The sequence below is a fragment of the Citrus sinensis genome, chromosome 3 (genome assembly GCF_022201045.2).
Source record: "Citrus sinensis cultivar Valencia sweet orange chromosome 3, DVS_A1.0, whole genome shotgun sequence".
Taxonomy (NCBI): Eukaryota; Viridiplantae; Streptophyta; class Magnoliopsida; order Sapindales; family Rutaceae; genus Citrus; species Citrus sinensis.
In genome coordinates this window covers 29645968-29663527 of record NC_068558.1, presented here as the reverse complement: position 1 = coordinate 29663527, position 17560 = coordinate 29645968, and the positions used below count along the sequence as shown (strand labels likewise).

The window sequence follows — 17560 nt, the reverse complement described above, 5'->3', positions numbered from 1 at the left end:
ATTTCCAATTTCATCAGGCAATCTCTCAAGTTTTGGGCAATCAATGATTGAAATATGAAAGCAAAAAAGGAAAAACGAAATAATGAATAGAGAAATTAAGAAATATGATAAATGGAATTCAAATACACTGAAAATCCATTGTTGTGACATAGGGACACACCGTAAAATCACAACATTCAGAAAACTATACATAATCCTGAGTACACAATCACAAACCCGTACCCTCTTCTAGTGATTATAATCAAGTGAAGTTTAAGCAAAGCGCTAGTGGGATCATGGAGTGGTTAAGCAGCTTTTCACTCAATAAAAATATGCAGTGAAAATATGAATTATCAGCAAAGATCATGGGGTGCTAAACTGGCGTACGTGTTAGTTTAGAAAGGAGTTACAAACCGTCTCTGAAAGCAATCCCTCCTCCTGAAGAAGCTCTTCAATCCTTGCTTTGCTTTGCTTTGTGCACTATGCAAATTATCATAAGAAAATTTCAAGAATATTATCAATGCACAGAATAGGTAAAGAAGTAAGTATATGAAATAAAATACATCCCTCCCCTTACAAGAATTGATGCAGAGAGCATCAACCTGACACAGATATATAACTGATTCAACATTTCTTCCTTTGCTTTTTTAACTTGAAAAAAAAAACAACTGCAAGCAGTCACATAAGTCTTAGAATTTGTAAGTAACTGCGGTGAAAATTTAATTGGCAAAGCAGCCAAACTATTAAAATTTTCTCTATGATATAACTACCTACTTCTTGACACACATCCATCACAGTTCTTCTTCAATGTTAGCAAGTGTATGAGCCATCGTGTCCTGTATGTATACCCTGTTCAGAATCACTAGCTTGCTCTGCCTCATTTGCTTTCTTCAAAGATCAAGTCTTTACCTCCTCTTCTTGGCACTGTATTTCCATTCTAGTAAAAGCAAACAGATTTCAGACGACTTTGGGAAAAGATCTTCGCAACCATTTAGCAGTTTTGATCGAACCATTGACCCCAAAATGTTAAACAAAAGGAAAATGCCACTGTTCACGATAGCTAGATTGCTCTGCCTCATTTCCAAACAATACTATTGTGACAAGGAGAAAAGGAAATTTGAACCACATACAGGTCAAATCATGCATGTACGTACACAAATATTATGTGACATAACCATAAGAGCCACACCTCTCTCTTGAACGAAGGATATCTTCCGGGCTTGGTGTAGCATTTGCAGCACCACAAACTACCTTAACCATAACTATATATACCCGTTTCATAAGTCATTCAGTAACTTCATCAATAAATAGAAACAAGAATTGCCTTGGTATTATATTAGTGTAGAATAAGAATATCCAAATCATGCACCCAACAGAGAGCAATACTATCTATGTAGGACCCACCAATATCTGATTTAAAGAATCTAAACTATGACTAAAATAAAAAATCAAACATCCAACATCATAAAAAGGGTAAAAGGGCAAAAGCCTTTAAGAATTAGAAGTAAGAAGCTTTAGATTCAGATGGTTCCATTGCCTTATTACTGCAAAGATATGATAGTTCTTTTGCAAGCTTGAGGAAACCTTTTATTAGAGATCCCAAACCCTTTTCAAGGGATATTAGATATGGCGCAGCTTCTAACACAACCGAGTAGAAAATGTACACGAGAAGCTTGCTTAACTTGCAAATCCTGAAAAGATTAAAAGATCACGGAGAGAATACATCTTGACGTAGTGCAGTTTGATCTTGTTCGAAAGCTCCCCTCAAAATTGGCAACAACTTTCTAGCCAGAACCCTGCATTATGACAGCTAGAGAGGATATTATCACATTCTCATTTACGTCTTAGTTTTCTCCTTATACAATTCTCAAATTATATGAATGAAAAGAACATAAGCAAAGCCATTAGAGAATCAAAATTTTTAATATGCTACTTGGAAATTTGCAAGAATAAGAATAAACATCTAAAACAAATTAAACTCACCTCAACAGCTGTAATGCATTGCGGAAACCTATCCTCATCCTGAGATATTTTGGACTTTCTTACAATTTGGACTTTTGTACACTTGCAAATCTGCTGAACCAGAGCATCTGGCTAAGCTATTCTGCCTAACTTGCTATGAGGAGAAGCAGTGAATATGGACTTGTGACTTTCACACTCTGCCCTCCATTCAGTTTCTAAGGAGCTCTCTAATTCAGACTGTGTGTAAGAGAGATTGTAACATTTTTCAATTTTTTGGTTTGACATTTTGGAAGAAAACGGCTAACCGTTTAATTCCAGAGAGCATGTTTTCTTTTCTAGAGAAAACGGCTAACTATTTATTTACAGAGAGCAACTTATTTGACATTCTGGAATAAAACGGCTCACTGTTATTGAGAAAACAGCTAACCATTTATTTCCAAAGAGCTTGTTTTTGCGTCAACTGGAAAAACGGTTAGCAAGCTTGAAAATTTCAATTGTCAATCGATGCAAATTCAAACCAAAAGAGTGTCTTTGAAGAAGTACCATTTCTAATGGTTGTATTCTTTCAAATAAATATCTTCTTCATTAAAGATAGACACACAATTAGATCAATATCAAATTTTATAGGTTTCATACATGTTCTGGAAATACAATCTTATTTGCTACAGATTGTCTTCAGGATTTGATTTATCTTGGGGGTAATTTGCCATTAAAACTTTATAGCAAACCACGACTGGTGAGGGTTAATGAAACCTTAAAGGAAAGTGTGCAAACACGTCTCAAATCCTAAGAAATTTTCTTTATTCTTTGCTTCATATTCGAAAATTCTCCAACAATCTTTAAAGTTTTATTTATGCAAATGGAGGCTGAGAAGAGTTTGACGTCATTTCTTAATCCTAGTGTCCATCTCAATCGTTTTGATGGAACTAATTTCACTCGTTGGAAAGGAAAATTGTTCTTTCTCCTTACTGTTCTTAAAGTGGCATATGTTCTTGATCCAAAATTGGAACCATTTCCAGAACTAAGAGAAGATGATACCAAAGTTGTTAAGGCTGCAAGGAAACGTCGTGAAGATGATGAATTGATGTGCCGGGGTCACATACTCAATACACTTTCTGAAAGGTTATATGATCTCTACAATTCTATGACTTCTCCGGTGGAAATTTGGAATGCTCTTGAGTACAAATACAAAACGGAGAAAGAAGGTACTGACAAATTCCTTGTCTCTAAATATTTTGAATTTATTATGGTAGACACAAAATCCATTCTTGATCAAATACATGAATTACAAATTATAGTTGCTAAGCTTCGAGAACTAAAAGTTGAAATTTCTGAATCATTTCAAGTTGGGGCTATTATTGCTAAATTGCCTCAAAGTTGGAATGGTTATAGAAAGAAACTCCTTCATAGTAAAGAGAACATAACTTTAGAAGAATTGCAAAAACACTTGGTAATTGAAGAAGAGACTAGGTCTCGCGAATCCAAGGATAAGCATGATTCTACTAAAGTTAATGTTATTGAAGCTAGTAAATTCTCAAAGAATTTTAAAGTCAAGAATGACAAGAAATTCAAGAAGTCCATTACACAAAAGTTTTCTGGAAATTATTTCTTTTGTGGCAAGAAAGGTCATCGCCAAAGTGATTGCAGATTCAAGAAGAAAAAAGAAGAAGTGAATTCCCATAAAGCTAATGTTATTGAAGACAAATCTGAAGAGATTTGTGCTATGGTTTCTAAAATGCAACTTGGGATGATTACTGAAACCAATATAGCTGAAACTAAGTCTTATGATTGGTGGCTCGATTCGGCTGAAATAATTCATGTTCGTAATGATAAGAAATTTTTCTTATTATACAAAGAAGAAACAGAAGGACAAATGGTTCTCATGGGGAACAATAATGCAGCCATGGTAGCAAGGAAAGGAGTAGTTGAGATCAACTTCACTTCTGAAAAGAAAGTTACATTATATAATGTCTTTCATGTACCTTCCGTTAGGAAGAATCTTGTTTCTACTAGTTGTATGTGTAAGCATGGGCTTAAGATTGTGCTTGAGGGTAATGCTTGTATTGTTTCAAAGAATGGGATGTTTGTTGGGAAAAGGCATTCTTGTGATGGAATGTACAAACTCAGCATCAATAATAATAATATCAACTTAGCTTATATTGTTGAGTCTTGCGATGTTTGGCATGCTAGATTAGTACATTTGAATTTTAGATCTTTGAAATACATGTCTAAGCATGGTTTGATTAATTGCAATGATGTTAAAGGTCATAAGTGTGAAATCTGCATCCAAGCTAAATTAACTAAGAAACCTTTTCCTAAAGCCGAACGAAATACTCAAATATTGGATTTAATACATACCGATATTTGTGAGTATAATGGCGTTTTAACAAGAGGAGGTAAGAGGTACTTTATCACTTTTATTGATGATTGTTCTAGATACACTTATGTGTATTTACTTAGAACAAAAAATGAAGCTTTTGATAAATTTAAAATTTTCAAATCTGAAGTTGAGAACCAAAAAGATAAGAAAATCAAGATGGTTTGAAGTGATAGAGGTGGTGAATATTTCTCAATTGAGTTTGATAATTATTGTAAAGAATTTGGAATTATTCACCAAAGATCAGCTCCATTTACTTCTCAACAAAATGGTTTAGCTGAAAGGAAGAATAAGATTTTTTACGGATATGATAAATTCCATGATTCTTAATGCAAAACTACCAAACAATTTGTGGGGGGAAGCATTACTCACTGCATGTCATATTCATAAGAGAATCATATCTTTGAAAACACATGTATCTCCTTATGAAATTTGGAAAGGAAGAAAACCAAACATGATGTATTTAAGGGTCTAGGGTTGTTTAGTCTTTTATAAAATACATGATCCTAAATCATCAAAGTTAGGTGCTAGAGGTATGAAAAATGTTTTCGTAGAATATGCTGAAAATTCCAAGGCTTACAGGTTGTTAAATTTAGATTTTAATGTGATTGTGGAATCTAGAGATGTTGAATTTATTGAGAATAAATTTCAAAATGATTCTAATATTGAATTAGAAGCAATTATTGATCAACCATGTGCTAATACTCCTGATAGCTCCACTAACAATAATAAAAGGAAAGAGTCTATGACATTTTTCGAACCAAGGAGGAGTCAACGTGAAAAGAAAGAAAAATGTTTAGCTCCGGATTTTATTTCATCACAAGCACTACTCTTCTTGGTTGAAGGGGATAGAAAGAATGTACTTAACAAAGTACCATTGTTGTTAAAATTTTGAAAAAGATCCAAAGACATTTAGCGAAGCTATGTCTTCTAGAGACGCTTCTTTTTGGAGAGAGGCGGTAAATGATGAAATGGATTCGATCATGTCGAATCAAATATGGGTCTTGGTTGATCTTCCTCCAGGATCTAAACCAATTAGCAGCAAATGGGTATTTAGAAGAAAGTACAAAAGTGATGGTTCTTTGCAAACTTTTAAGGCTAGATTAGTAGCCAAAGGGTTTAAGCAAAGAAATGGTATTGATTATTTCGATACATATGCTCCGGTAGCAAGGTTAACTTCTATAAGAGTGCTATTTGCAATTGCTTCATTGAACAATTTGTATGTGCAGCAAATGGATGTTAAAACCGCTTTTCTTAATGGTGATCTTGATGAAGAAATCTATGGAACAACCTGAGGGATTTGTTTTGCCTGGAAATGAGAAAAAAGTATGCAAGTTATTCAAATCACTTTATGGCTTAAAGCAAACACCAAAACAATGGCATGGGAAGTTTGATTCGGTAATCTTATCTCATGGTTTTAAGCATAATAATGCTGATAAATGTATATATTTTAAATTTACGAATGATTATGGTGTGATTATATGTTTGTATGTTGATGACTTGCTTATCTTTGGAATAAATATGCAAGGAGTAAATGATACAAAGAAGTATTTAACTTCACAATTTAAGATGAAAGATCTTGGTGAAGTAGATACTATCTTAGGTGTCAAAGTGAAGAAACATAGTGGGGGTTACTCATTGTGTCAATCTCATTATATAGAGAAAGTGCTTCTTAAATTCAATTATTTGAAATTTAAAGAAGCTAATACCCAATATAATTCTAGTATTAAATTACTAGAGAATTCAGGCCGAGTAGTAGCACAACTAGAATATGCTAGTGCTATTGGTAGCTTGATGTATGCTATGCATTGTACGAGGCCTGATATAGCTTTTGCGGTTTGCAAAATGTTAAGATTCACGAGTAACCCTAGTGTTGAACACTGGAAAGCAATTGGTAGGATACTTGGTTATCTTAAAAGGGCCATTAATTTGGGTTTGTTTTATAATGATTATCCTGAAGTACTGGAAGGATATTCAGATGCTAGTTGGGTAACTAATACAAGAGATAATAAATCCACTTCTGGTTGGATTTTTACAATTGCTGGAGGAGCGGTTTCTTGGGCTTGAAAGAAACAAACGTGCATAACTCACTCAACTTGCAGCTGTAGGCAAGGAAGCAGAATGGTTGAGAAATATGTTGTTTGATATAATGTTGTGGCCACAATCGATGCCATCTAATTGCCTTGAACTGCGATAGTGAAGCTACATTGTCTAGAGCTTATAATAAAGTGTATAATGGGAAGTCAAGACATATTAGCTTGAGACATGAATATGTGAAACAATTAATAGCAGATGGTGTCATTAATATTATTTATGTTAGGACTAATAAGAACCTAACAGATCCTTTAACAAAAGGTCTTTCAAGAGACTTAATTAATGATACATCTTTTGGAATGAGATTGAAACCTTTAAATAATAAAGTCACCAATGACGGTAACCCAAGTATCTAGTAGTTTTACCGCTACTTCATAGTTAAATGGGTAATAATAAGTTGTTGTTATGTGACTGGTTTGGCACCGAATAATAAATAATCTCATTCGAGATATTCGGTGCAAATAGCTACAAGATTGAGTATTTACTCTTAATAAAGTTCAAGTCTTATAGTAGCTAAAGACATGATTTGAAACTTCACCTAAGCGAACATAAGAAATGGTGCCGTTTCTAACAAGATCATGGTTTAATTTTGTAAATGTTCATGAATCCAAGATAGAGCACAAGGCCGGAATAGTGCTAAATATTGGAACACAACTTTGAAATATGGGATAGCTTATATGTGATGTATCTCCGGTATTTACTTAAGAGACAAAGTTTAATGCTTAGCACACTATTGTCTTGTAAATGCTTTGAAATACACTCACTAATTAAACGTTAAAATCGAAAGATACCTTTTTGTATGTATAAGTTTATCATTAATAAATCTGAAAAAATATTTCAATCTAGTGTGGGATTGTAAGAGAGATTGTAACATTGTTCAATTTTTTGGTTTGACATTCTAGAAGAAAACGGCTTGCCGTTTATGGAGAAAACGACTAACCGTTTATTTACAGAGAGCAACTTATTTGACATTCTGGAATAAAACGGCTCACCATTATTGAGAAAACGGCTAACCGTTTATTTCTAGAGAGCGTGTTTTTGCGTCAATTGGAAAAACGGTTAGCAAGCTTGAAAATTTCAATTGTCAATCGATGCAAATTCAAACCAAAAGAGTGTCTTTGAGGAAGTACCATTTCTAATGGTTGTATTCTTTCAAATAAACATCTTCTTCATTGAAGATAGACACACAATTAGATCAATATAAGATTTTACAGGTTTCATACATGTTCTGGAAATACAATCTTATTTGCTAGAGATTGTATTCAGGATTTGATATATCTTGGGGGTAATTTGCCATTAAAACTCTATAGCAAACCAAGATTGGTGAGGGCAAATAAAACTTTAAAGGAAGGTGTGCAAACACGTCTCAAATCCTAAGAAATTTTCTTTGTTCTTTGCCTCCATATTCGAAAATTCTCCAAAACTGTGCAGCTTTTAAAGGACCTTCATTTAATAGGAGAGCCTTCACAGCAAGCAGAGCTTTCTAGTCTGCATAAGATCAATTTTACTATGTAAACGGTGCTTCTACTGTTCTGTATTTGATTCATACCTTATAATTTCTCTAGTTTCTTCGATCTGATTTGCTGATACTTATGCCCTATAACAGCGGCTTCATTCTACATTTGCTTGAGTTTGTGGAATTGAGATTGGATCTCAAGTATTTATGTCATCTCATTTTTCAATTCTGGTTTTATTTTTATTTATTTTTATTTTAATGGTTTACTGGTGTTAAATTTGTGTTTGGATCCTGTACATTGGCGCTTAACTGCTGATGTCAGCTGAAATTTTTCTAACAAGAGTCTTCAAGTTGTTTGATGAAATGCCTGATGGAAACAACGATGCTGATATTAGTTCTATTATTCAAATATGAGGTATGAAAATGAATACAATCCAAACACTATCCTTGTTTTGCGGTTTCTGGTGGAGTTCTATTTCAAGGAAGCCTTTCTACTGCTTCTTGGTAATAATATATTGAATTATATTACGACTTGATATTTCCATAATTCTGTGTAGGTTAAAACCTCTTAGAGATGCATTTGCTTAATTAATTGTTTGAAATGGGTTATTACTTAAGTTATTGTTTAAATTTTTGCAATTGTGCTAAACCAGTGTTTCTTGCTGCAAAGTTTTGGTTCAGCCCGAGGTGAAAGGCTAGAAAATTTTAGCTCTTCGGCGACGAAGGTTTTACAACATGTTCTTTTGACTGAAGGTAATATTTCCTATCACATTGGTTATCCTCACTTTCTTGTTGCAATTAAAAGTTGACGACCGCATCTGTCATCATGTTATTTATGTTTACCTGGGTGAAGAAGCCATCGTAATTTTTCATGCGCGGGTTAATCACAAGATTTTCGATTCCCTCTTGTTTGTGGTACCTTTTTTCTTAATAACATTAATATAGATGCTTCATATAGTTCTGTAGGTACCCTTTTTTCTTTTTTTTTTTGGATTCCTTTAACTTTCATTTATTTCATGTTAATCTTTTGCTTATATTAAATTGTTGATTTCCGAATTGCTTGGATACATATAATTATAATAATAATAATTATGGGTGTACCATGGACATCTGAGCCACTAGCAGCAATGCAGGCAAAAGTCAATTCTCAGAAGCTATCAGTGAAGTTGGTGTTGAGACAAGTCCAAAGGGGCAGATTATGGAGATACCAAATCTCAAACATTTCAGTTTCTTGGATTTGAATCCTGCAACCAAGAACTTCAAGTCTGATACTTTGTTCGGTGAAGGTGGCTTTGGGAAAGTGTACAAAGGTGGTTGCTATCAAGAAATTGAACCCCAAAAGCATGCAAGGATTTGAAGAATGGCAGGTATTTCATTTTAGTTTACTCTTTCATTTCTTATCCAAAAGTCAAACTTTTAGGCATCCGAAAAAGAATTGAAACTAATTAACCAAAGGAGAAACCAAAAAGAAAGACACAAGTGCTGGTGACCGGTGTTGTTGGCTAACAACCTAGCTTCAATCATTTCCCACTATCTAGAAATTCCGGTCCCACATGAAGTAAAACTCCTTTTGCATTGATTAAACTTTAATATAATTGAAGAAATGTGTTCATAAGATTAATTATCTTCAAGGAATGGCATCAAACTTTCAAGAATATGTATGTGCTGCCCTTTTCCTATTAAAGTGTAGGCCAATGGCAATTTCAAATTTGAATAAAGAGATTGGTTTTGTTCAGTACGATATATTCTCAACAATATCATTAGGATCAACGCTAATGGAAGTTTTTTCATTTAAATTTAATTACTTTTACTGTCAAATGTACTTTCTAGGAGACTTTCTCATCCTAGTTGTTTTGTTATGGTTTTCTTTGGATGTGCAGGTAATTTATCCTTTTTTTTTTATATCTATACCAAATTTCATGTCATTGGTTTTTACTGCTTGTTTAAACTCAAGATCCATTGTGTAACTTCATTGGCCTTGCGTATGATTTGTTGGCAACTTGATGAGTTCTTTATGATCATGCTAAGTAGCCAATTTGATTAACTATCATAGTTAATTCACTATTTTTAAATTTGGAATAAAGTTTTTAACTTTGTAAGCTTTTAATTCAATTGTTAGCTTTATTATAGGATTGGTTGTCCTTTGCTAGTATTGAAATGTTAAGTATTATTATTGATCCGCAATTTTGAGAAATTAACGCTTAATAAACTAAGATTTACAATTTTTTTTTTTGGTGAAAGAATGGCAACTGTCATTTGCCATCTAATGTCTGCAATGACTGCATAATCGATTTTATTTCCTCTTAATATATTGTTATTTTGTTGGTATTTGACCTGACTAGATTTCTACTCATTAGAAATGAGGACACTGGATATATTATGAATGCTAATTCTTGGAATTGTGAGTTCGTGACGGCAGTAAGCCATCATTGTTTTTTTTAACCGATTCTGCCTTTTAAGATGGCTAAATAGCTGTTGCAAAAGACCCTCTGTAGCTCCAGGTCTGCGATCATGAAGCTTTTGCAACGCCGTGTATGTAAACCCTCTTTGTGGCCGTCACAAAAGATTATATGTAACAGCAAAGTAGCGGACACACAAACCTCCTTTTCCTGTGGTGCTTATTGCACCAACTATTTCGGAGCCTGTCATCATCAAAGTAAGATGCCAATAAATGTCTTGTCATTTGAAGAGCACTGCAAAGAATGCACCAGTGCACTAAAGCTTATGAAAATTAAACTCATTACCTCTCGGGTTACAAATCCAAAATGTACCGACAAAATTATCTTAAAAAGAAAAAAAAGGTCTCTAAGTCAATTACCATATCGATGAAACTGATGAAGCAATTTCAGGTGCTTGGGCTGCCGGAATTATGACTAGTAAAATAGCATCATTGCGCACTAACATATAACTGACCTACACAAGGGCCATAAGAAAAGATTACAGCTATAACTTCTTATTTACCTCCACACCACATGAAAAATGGAGCACATTTTTCCTTCAATATTTAAAGCAGACCAACTATTAGAACAAGAATCAATCGGTCCTTGATCTTAGCCACTAACTTAGCATATTGTAATATCCATTCTCCTTTATATTCTTTCCTTTTCTATTATTTGACCGTTTGGTACTTGCCTTAGATGATTCTAGTATTTTTGTATATAAGGATCTTGTATACAGCAACAAATAATATATGAGCATTTCCACAATTCTTTACATGGTATCAGAGCAAATTTTGCTCATTTCTACTTTTATCTTTGACAATCATGTCTAGTAGTTTGAATCCAATATCAGAAACATCAAATTCCCTCATTACCGATGTTTCTTTACCGTACTTTTTTTTATTCATCTGATCATCCTGGAGCCATTCTTGTATCTAATGTGCTATATTTTTCCCTTCATTTTGTGTTTTTCAAGACCTTTCAACGAAGAAGCTGATTGGAAAGGGTGAAGTTCGGGATGGACTATATTATTATGAGCATATCAATGGTCATTCTTCCCTTCCTTCAGTAATGAACGCTGCAAAGGAACCCAATTCCAATCTTTGGCTGTCTTTGTTATGCTCATACCAACAGTGCTAATCGTCATAAATTTGCTCCCCGTACTACCAAGTGTATATTTGTTGGTTACCCATTTGGGTATCCCGGATGCAAAGTTTATGATATCATTAACAAAAATACTTTTATTTCTCATGATGTTACTTTTGTGGAAACTGAATTCCCATTCAAAACTATCACCAATCAACAAGAAAATAACAATGTTTTAACTCTTCCTATCATACTTCCCGCCAATGAAAATGCACAGCTCCTTCCAACTTCTTCCAATGAGCAGCCACTCCACCCAGGTACATCTAATTCAGTAGTTCTCCCTTCTCCACCTCTTCGACGGTCCCAACGACAGTCTTGTCTTCCAAATTATCTTCAGAATTATATTTGCTCTACTGCACTTCACTGTACATTTGGCAACTCTAATACTTTTACTAATCATCCACTATTGGTAAGTTCTTTATATCCATTATCCAAGTATTTATCATATGACAAGTTTTCTAGTGATCATGTAGCCTTTCTTTCAGCCATATCTCACGATGTTGAACCAACTACATATTCTCAAGCCGTTCAACATGCTCACTGGCGCAATGCTATGGATATAGAGATTAAAGCTTTGGAGCAAAGTAACACTTGGACAATACAAGATCTACCTCCCAGCAAGAAACCAATTGGTTGTAAATGGGTGTTCAAAATTAAAAGAAAAGTTGATGGTTCTATTGAGAGATACAAAGCACGCCTTGTTGCTAAAGGATACACACAAACTGAAGGTTTGGATTACCATGAGACATTTGCACCTGTTGCAAAACTTGTGACTGTTAGATGTGTATTGGCAATGGCAGCTATTCGAGGGTGGTTATTATTTCAGTTAGATGTTCATAATGCATTTCTTCATGGTGACTTGCATGAGGAAATTTATATGACCTTACCTCCAAGAGTTTGTAAACAGGGGAAGTCTTCTTAATTTTGTCGGTTAAATAAGTCCCTTTACGGTCTTAAGCAAGCTTCTCGAAATTGGTTTGAAAAATTCTCATCCGCTCTTAAACAAATTGGTTACATTCAATCTTATGCTGATTCTTGTTTATTTACTAATATGCACGATTCTCATTTTACATAGGTGCTTGTGTATGTTGATGATATAATAATTGCTGGTAACCATCTTGACACTATAACTGCATTGAAGATGTTTTTGCAGGCTCAATTTCATATTAAAGACTTGGGAACTTTGAAATATTTTTTAGGAATTGAAGTGGCTCGTTCAAAGCAAGGGATTTTCTTAAATCAAAGGAAATATGCTTTAGATATACTTCAAGACAGTGGACAATTAGGCACACGGCCATCTTCTTTTCCAATGGAACAAAACTTGAAGCTCTCTAACGATCAAGGAACCCTTTGTCAAAATCCTGACTAATACCGACGACTTGTAGGACGTCTCATCTATTTGACAATCACCCGGCCATAAATTACATATGCTGTGAACATACTTAGTCAATTTATGCACACTCCAAGACGACCACATATGATGCTGCCCTGAGTGTCTTACGTTACATCAAATCTTCTCCCGGCGCTGGTATCCTCTTGTCCTCCACTAGCTCTTTGGAACTCTCTGCCTTCTCATATTCAGATTGGGCAAGTTGCCCCATGACCCGTCAATCCACCACTGGATATTTTATCATGCTCGGCAATAGTCCTATTTCTTGGAAAACCAAGAAGCAACCAGTTGTATCGCGTTCTTCTGCTGAAGCCGAATATCGAGCCATGGCGACAACAACATGTGAATTGGTTTGGTTGAAAACTCTACTTCCTGATCTTCATGTGACCCATCCAATGCCTATAACGTTACATTGTGACAATCAACCTGCGCTTCATATCGCTTCCAATCCCATCTTCCATGAGCGTACCAAGCACATAGAAATAGACTGCCATCTTGTTCGTGAAAAGCTTCATGCCAAAATCATTTCCTTAACTTATGTGCCTTCACGACAACAATTGGCTAACATTTTTACCAAAGCTCTTGGTAAAGATCAATTTCAATATCTTCTTGGCAAGTTGGGAGTTACGGATCTTCACTTCCCAACTTGAGAGGGAGTATTAGAACAAGAATCAATCGGTCATGCATCTTAGCCACTAACTTAGCATATTGTAATATTCATTATCCTTTATATTCTTTCATTTTCTATTATTTGACCATTTGGTACTTGCCTTAGATGATTCTAGTATTTTTGTATATAAGGATCTTGTATACAACAACAAATAATATATGAGCATTTCCACCTTGATCTTAGCCACTAACTTAGCATATTGTAATATTCATTCTCCTTTATATTCTTTCCTTTTCTATTATTTGACCGTTTGGTACTTGCCTTAGATGATTCTAGTATTTTTGTATATAAGGATCTTGTATACAACAACAAATAATATATGAGCATTTCCACAATTCTTTACACCAACATATAGAAACATTAACAAACGCTCGCCACCGACTCATGAATAGTTCCCTTGGTCCAATCATGAAAAATGCAGAAAACCTTGAATAATTCTGCAATCCATTTTTAAAAGCACGCCTGATAAATTGCTTTATGGCATAGCACTATCGGACCCGCAAAACACAAAATGGTTCCTCTGTCTCTTGCCCAGCAAAAGCTACTTTAAAGTCTATCATTACTCGTGCCTAGCTGCACAGCAAAAGAAATTAAGCGATAGAATCTTCAATATAAAAAACGTTACCAAAGAGTTTCCAATGTTGCAAATGAATTTTGGACCATGTAGCTGGTCAAACGTCTGTGAAATGAATCATGCTTGGGTCCAACAGGATGTTAGACTATTTAAGGTAAAAGACATAAAGACTAATAAATAACAAAATGACCAACCTTAATTGTGTGTAGCTTTAGATGTATTTCATTCCATCTCAAATCTTGCCTCTAAGGTCCTGGTTCGAATTGAGGTGTTATAACTTTTAAGCTACTGTGAAAAAAAATGTAATTGTAAAATAAAAATTAATAATATATAATAAATACAAATTTTAAATAATAATTTTGATAAAAATTATTAAAGATAGCCATTGTTTACTAAATACTTTAGTGCTATAACTCTAAAAGCTACAACTGCCCAAACTTTCAATCCCAAACGCATCCTAAGGCACCTGAGCTTGTTGGAGAATTTTCTAACATGGAGGCAAAGAACAATGAAAAATTTCTTAGGATTTGAGATGTGTTTGCACACTTTCCTTTAAGGTTTTGTTTACCCTCTCCAATCTTGGTTTGCTATAGAGTTTTAATTGCAAAGTACCCCCAAGATATATCAAATCTTGAATACAATCTCTAGCAAATAAGATTGTATTTCCAGAACATATATGAAATCTACAAAATCTTATTCTAATCTAATTGTATGTCTCTCTTTTAATAAAGAAGATGTTTATTTGAAAGAATACAACCATTAGAAATGGTACTTCTTCAAAAACACTCTTTTGGTTTGAATTTTCATTGAATGACAATTGAAATTTCCAAGCTTGCTAACCGTTTTTCCAGTTGAAGCAAAAACACGCTCTTTGGAAATAAACGGTTAGCCGTTTTCTCAATAACGGTGAGCCGTTTTATTCCAGAATGTCAAATAAGTTGCTCTCTGTAAATAAACGGTTAGTCGTTTTCTCTAGAACAGAAAACATGCTCTCTGGAATGAAACGGTTAGCCGTGTTCTCCATAAACGGCAAACCGTTTTCTTCCAGAATATCAAACCAAAGATTGAAAAATGTTACAATCTCTCTTACAATCCCCCACTAGATTGTAATATTTTTTCAGATTTATTAATGATAAACTTATACATACAAAAATGTATCTTTCGATTTTAACCTTTAATTAGTGAGTGTATTTCAAAGCATTTACAAGACAATAGTGTGCTAAGCATTAAACTTTGTCTCTTAAGTAAATACCGGAGATACATCACATATAAGCTATCCCAGATTTCAAAGTTGTGTTCCAATATTTAGCACTATTCCGGCCTTGTGCTCTATCTTGGATTCATGAACATTTACAAGATTAAACCATGATCTTGTTAGAAACGGCACCATTTCGTATGTTCACTTAGGTGAAGTTTCAAATCATGTCTTTAGCTACTATAAGACTTAAACTTCATTAAGAGTAAATACTCAACCTCAACCTCATAGCTATTTGCACCGAATATCTCGAATGGGATTATTTATTACTCGGTGCCAAACCAGTCACATAACAATAACTTGTTATTACCCATTTAACTATGGAGTAGTGGTACAACTACTACATAGTTGGGTTACCGTTGTTGGTGACTTTATTATTTAAATGTTTCAATCTCATTCCAAAAGATGTATCCTTAACTAAGTCTCTTGTAAAACCTTTTGTTAAAGGATCTGCTAGGTTCTTATTAGTCCTAACATAAATAATATTAATAACACCATCTGCTATTAATTGTTTCACATATTCATGTTTCAAGCTAATATGTCTAGACTTTCCATTATACACTTTATTATAAGCTCTAGACAATGTAACTTCACTATCGCAGTACAAAGAAATAGATGGCATCGGTTGTGGCCACAACATTATATCAAACAACAAATTTCTCAGCCATTCTGCTTCCTTGCCTGCAGCTGCAAGTGCTATAAACTCACTTTCCATTGTTGAATGAGTTATGCACGTTTGTTTCTTTGAAGCCCAAGAAACCGCTCCTCCAGCAATTGTAAAAATCCAACTAGAAGTGGATTTATTATCTCTTGTATTGGTTACCCAACTAGCATCTGAATATCCTTCCAGTACTTCCGGATAATCATTATAAAACAAACCCAAATTAATGGTCCTTTTAAGATAACCAAGTATCCTACCAATTGCTTTCCAGTGTTCAACACTAGGGTTACTCGTGAATCTTGACATTTTGCAAACTGCAAATGCTATATCAGGCCTCGTACAATGCATAGCATACATCAAGCTACCAATAGCACTAGCATATTCTAGTTGTGCTACTACTCGGTCTGAATTCTCTAGTAATTTAATACTAGAATCATATGGGGTATTAGCTTCTTTAAATTTCAAATAATTGAATTTAAGAAGCACTTTCTCTATATAATGAGATTGACACAACGAGTAACCCCCATTATGTTTCTTCACTTTGACACCTAAGATAGTATCTACTTCACCAAGATCTTTCATCTTAAATTGTGAAGTTAAATACTTCTTTGTATAATCTACTCCTTGCATATTTGTTCCAAAGATAACCAAGTCATCAACATAGAAGCATATAATCACACCAAAATCATTCGTAAATTTAAAATATGTGCATTTATCAGCATTATTATGTATAAACCATGAGATAAAATTACCGAATCAAACTTTTCATGCCATTGTTTTGGTGCTTACTTTAAACCATAAAGTGATATGACTAACTTGCATACCTTTTTCTCATTTCCTGGCAAAACAAATCCCTCAGGTTGTTCCATATAGATTTCTTCATTAAGATCACCATTAAGAAAAGCGGTTTTAACATCCATTTGATGCACATACAAATTGTTCAATGAAGCAATTGCAAATAGCACTCTTATAGAAGTTAACCTTGCTACCGGAGCATATGTATCGAAATAATCAATACCATTTCTTTGCTTAAACCCTTTGGCTACTAATATAGCCTTAAAAGTTTGCAAAGAACCATCACTTTTGTACTTTCTTCTAAATACCCATTTGCTGCTAATTGGTTTAGATCCTGGAGGAAGATCAACCAAGACCCATGTTTGATTCGACATAATCGAAGCCATTTTATCATTTACCGCCTCTCTCCAAAAAGAAGTGTCTCTAGAAGACATAGCTTCGCTAATGTCTTTGGATCTTTTTCGATATTTAACAACAATGGTACTTTGTTAAGTACATTCTTTCTATCCCCTTCAACCAAGAAGAGTAGTGCTTGTGATGAAATAAAATTCGAAGCTAAACTCTTTTCTTTCTTTTCAAGTTGACTCCTCCTTGGTTCGAAAAATGTCATAGACTCTTTCCTTTTATTATTGTTAGTGGAGGTAACAGGAGTATTAACACATGGTTGATCAATAATTGATTCTAATTCAATATTAGAATCATGTTGAAATTTATTCTCAATAAATTCAACATCTCTAGATTCCACAATCACATTAGAATCTAA

At 34.1% G+C, this 17560-nt stretch overlaps 1 protein-coding gene across 3 annotated transcripts; it reads left to right on the top strand.

The window, feature by feature from the left end:
- The first annotated feature begins 7910 nt into the window (after positions 1-7910).
- LOC127901345 (probable serine/threonine-protein kinase PIX13) lies at positions 7911-10009 on the top strand. Of its 3 annotated transcripts, none has more exons than XR_008053502.1 (3): positions 7911-8283; positions 8522-8621; positions 8994-10009. XR_008053502.1 is itself a non-coding variant. In XM_052438467.1 (3 exons), the coding sequence occupies exons 1-3, from the start codon at positions 8227-8229 to the stop codon at positions 9223-9225; spliced, it is 381 nt and encodes a 126-aa protein (XP_052294427.1). In that variant the 5' UTR covers positions 7911-8226; the 3' UTR covers positions 9226-10009. The 3 variants fall into 3 exon arrangements, 1 of the variants encoding a protein (XP_052294427.1); XM_052438467.1 differs by having other exon boundaries at positions 9002-10009; XR_008053501.1 differs by having other exon boundaries at positions 7911-8621.
- The last annotated feature ends 7551 nt before the right edge of the window (positions 10010-17560 follow it).